Consider the following 2686-nt stretch of genomic DNA (forward strand, 5'->3'; position numbering starts at 1 on the left):
GGGGTGGTGATTCAATTCATAGAGATACATTGCTTTAGTAAGTGGACCAAATTACTAAGAGCGACTGTATGGGCCCTCAAGTTCATTAAGCAAATCTGTCGCAGAAGATTATCTTGGTTACAACTACTATCGACGGGACAAATAACGATGACAACAAATGATTATAAAATTGCTCAGCAATTACTTATCCGGCAAGTACAGTCGCAAAGCTTAACAATGGACGAAAAGGAAAAATGGAGTTTATTTACAAGAAGCCCCGACAACCTATAGAGATCTTGGAGTCGCTTAGGAAACTCTGAATTAACAGAGGATTACTTCTGATGAAAATTTCCCCAGAAGAAACGTTTAACCCAAACAATGTGAAGTTTCAATATATCTTTGATTCTCTCAGACGAGAATCTATCCAATTACTCAAGGAAACCTATCAAAGAAGCTGCTAGAATAGAAATAACTTACTAAATTTGATTGAGAAGATGTCCGGAAATCACCCTACTCTGGCTGCAGAAATGCTACTACAAAGAAATGATGCAATAGCTAGGAGGGAAAATGGGCAATTACTGGTAACCTTATAAGACTAATGGAATCCCACTCAAAAACATCGAGTTAAGTGGAGGATTAATAAGCAAATTTGAAATCGAGAGAACCAGTGCTGAATTGGAACTTGTAAGCCACTATCACGATACAATTAATATTACATCAACAAGACGACTCTATTTGGGAAGAAATCACAAAGGACAACAATTGGCAAACCAATTAGTGAAAGAACTCGACCAAGTCGAAGATTCGATACAAGAAAAATTGAAAAACGTAGTGAACCACTGAAGGCTCCGTTATTAAACTTGATACATTTTCATATACATCTGAGAAACTCTCAGTTGAACTTCCCCATTAATTCTTTCTCTCTTCCCGTTTCTGAGTGTCGCGAATTCCGATTCGCGAGACTCCAACCATACAAATATATAATCAAATAAATTTCTTATTGTAAATGAATATATCCAATGTTATGACTCATTTAACTAATTCTACATTCCTTAGATTTTCTTCGACATAACCCTCTCAAACGAACCCTATCAATATTCTCTACATTCATTACTGAATTCTTCTTGTATTTCTCCAGCCCGAACATTTTCTGCTTTCTCCAAAACCAGCTTATCTTCTGATGCAAAGCTGATAAGGTGTGACACGGGCCTTCTATCCCTCTTTTCCATGCTTCTGGTTAAATTACCTTCATCTTCGATCATTTCTTAACTAACCAAATAAACACGCACTTTGTCGTTTTTGTCTTTCACTCCTGGCTTATACCATCAAATTCGTCAACGATTTCTTCCTAATTGTGACAAACACTGAGGATTCTGTTTCTTTGGTTCTGTTTCTTCTTGTCAATTTCTTTAGTTTTCTTTGCTTCTCATATTTGAACAACAGAATCTTAAATTTGGGTAATTAAACCTTTACTCTGTTGTTAATGTAGCAACGAACTTAGTAATTAGAATATCAATAAGACAAGTTTAATGAAGATATTAATAAGAAAAAAGAGACCCAATTACCCCCATATTCCAATCAACAAACCCAGTTCATATACATTTCTAGAATGATTTTGGTGCCTCCTCCAATGGGAGGGCCCTGGTACAGTTTTAAAATTATAAAAATTAGCGCCCTTGTTAGCGCACATTGGTATTGCGCTCAAAGCACACATGTAAAATAATAAACGCATTTGTTTAAACTCTAAATCACACATGAAACATAATGTCATCAATTTTCAATAAAGTGAATTGCTGATCTTTTGTTCCCACTTTCGGTTTCAGCGACACTAATGAATGTTAAAAATCATTCCTGATTGTCTGTTGAGAACGACTTGCTGTGGTTCAGGTGTTTCGAATTCTGGATGGTGATATCAGTGAGATGATATCTGTCTGCTGTATAATAATACATCATTCTCTGATTGGAGAAATTTGTGGTGAGAAGGAGTAAATGGATGGAATAGACAAGATATGTCAGGGAAAGCGAAATATATAGAAATGTCGAAATAATCCGATATTTTTGTGCTAGAAATATTTTACAGTAACTGATGTAGATTTATGACAATCTAAATTTATATAAAGGTTGTTTTAATTTAATATATTCAGTGGTTAGATGAATGATTTATTACACCTAATAGTAATAGTAACATAAAAATAATATGGATGTTTCGATCCCAAAGTAATGAATTATTTGTCTTTAGTAGTATTTGAATTTGGAATAATTATCCATTGATTTCTTTATTTAGCTTAACTGCAACATCTGTATTGTAACAACAAAGCTCTCTGTTGTGCCGATGGGGTTCCTTGTTTGATCATATATTCCCGTGCCAAGTTGCTGTAAACAGCAAAGTTCCTCTGTTATCACCTTCCAATCAATTAAAAGGTACTGCAGATTCCGGGAATATTTTAGGCCACCCATATTATATAACTTCTAAAAGTCCCAAAAAAAAAGAAAGACGAGGTCTTCAGAGATCAACTTTTACGGCAAAAATTTCTCCGTACCACAAGCTGGATGTGGCAGCTAATCTAAAAAGACTTCAAGATTTCAGCATTTCAAATGCTATGAATTCAACTACCACTCTACACTTTGGTTTGTCCCAGATTTTTATTCTGACAGGTAGCGGCAGCGGATGATACAATTTGATAGTAAAACTCTGTGTATGTTTCCA

General features: G+C 35.1%; 2 protein-coding genes across 2 annotated transcripts in view; one reads left to right on the forward strand and one right to left on the reverse strand.

Moving 5' to 3' along the window:
* Positions 1–270, forward strand: part of LOAG_18597 (hypothetical protein) — a gene marked incomplete at both ends in the record, with an annotated part of 1113 nt that extends 843 nt beyond the window's left edge. Inside the window, one exon of the mRNA XM_020451259.1 lies at positions 91–270. Coding sequence (XP_020304974.1) covers positions 91–270 — 180 coding nt within the window. The remainder of the gene's footprint in view (positions 1–90) is intronic.
* Positions 271–1070: 800 nt separating this feature from the next.
* On the reverse strand, positions 1071–1241 carry LOAG_14398 (hypothetical protein; the record flags this gene model as incomplete). Its single annotated transcript, XM_003149895.2, has 1 exon — positions 1071–1241. The coding sequence occupies one exon, from the start codon at positions 1239–1241 to the stop codon at positions 1071–1073; it is 171 nt and encodes a 56-aa protein (XP_003149943.2).
* Positions 1242–2686: the final 1445 nt, after the last annotated feature.

Source organism: Loa loa (genome assembly GCF_000183805.2).
Source record: "Loa loa unplaced genomic scaffold supercont3.389, whole genome shotgun sequence".
NCBI classification, from domain to species: Eukaryota; Metazoa; Nematoda; class Chromadorea; order Rhabditida; family Onchocercidae; genus Loa; species Loa loa.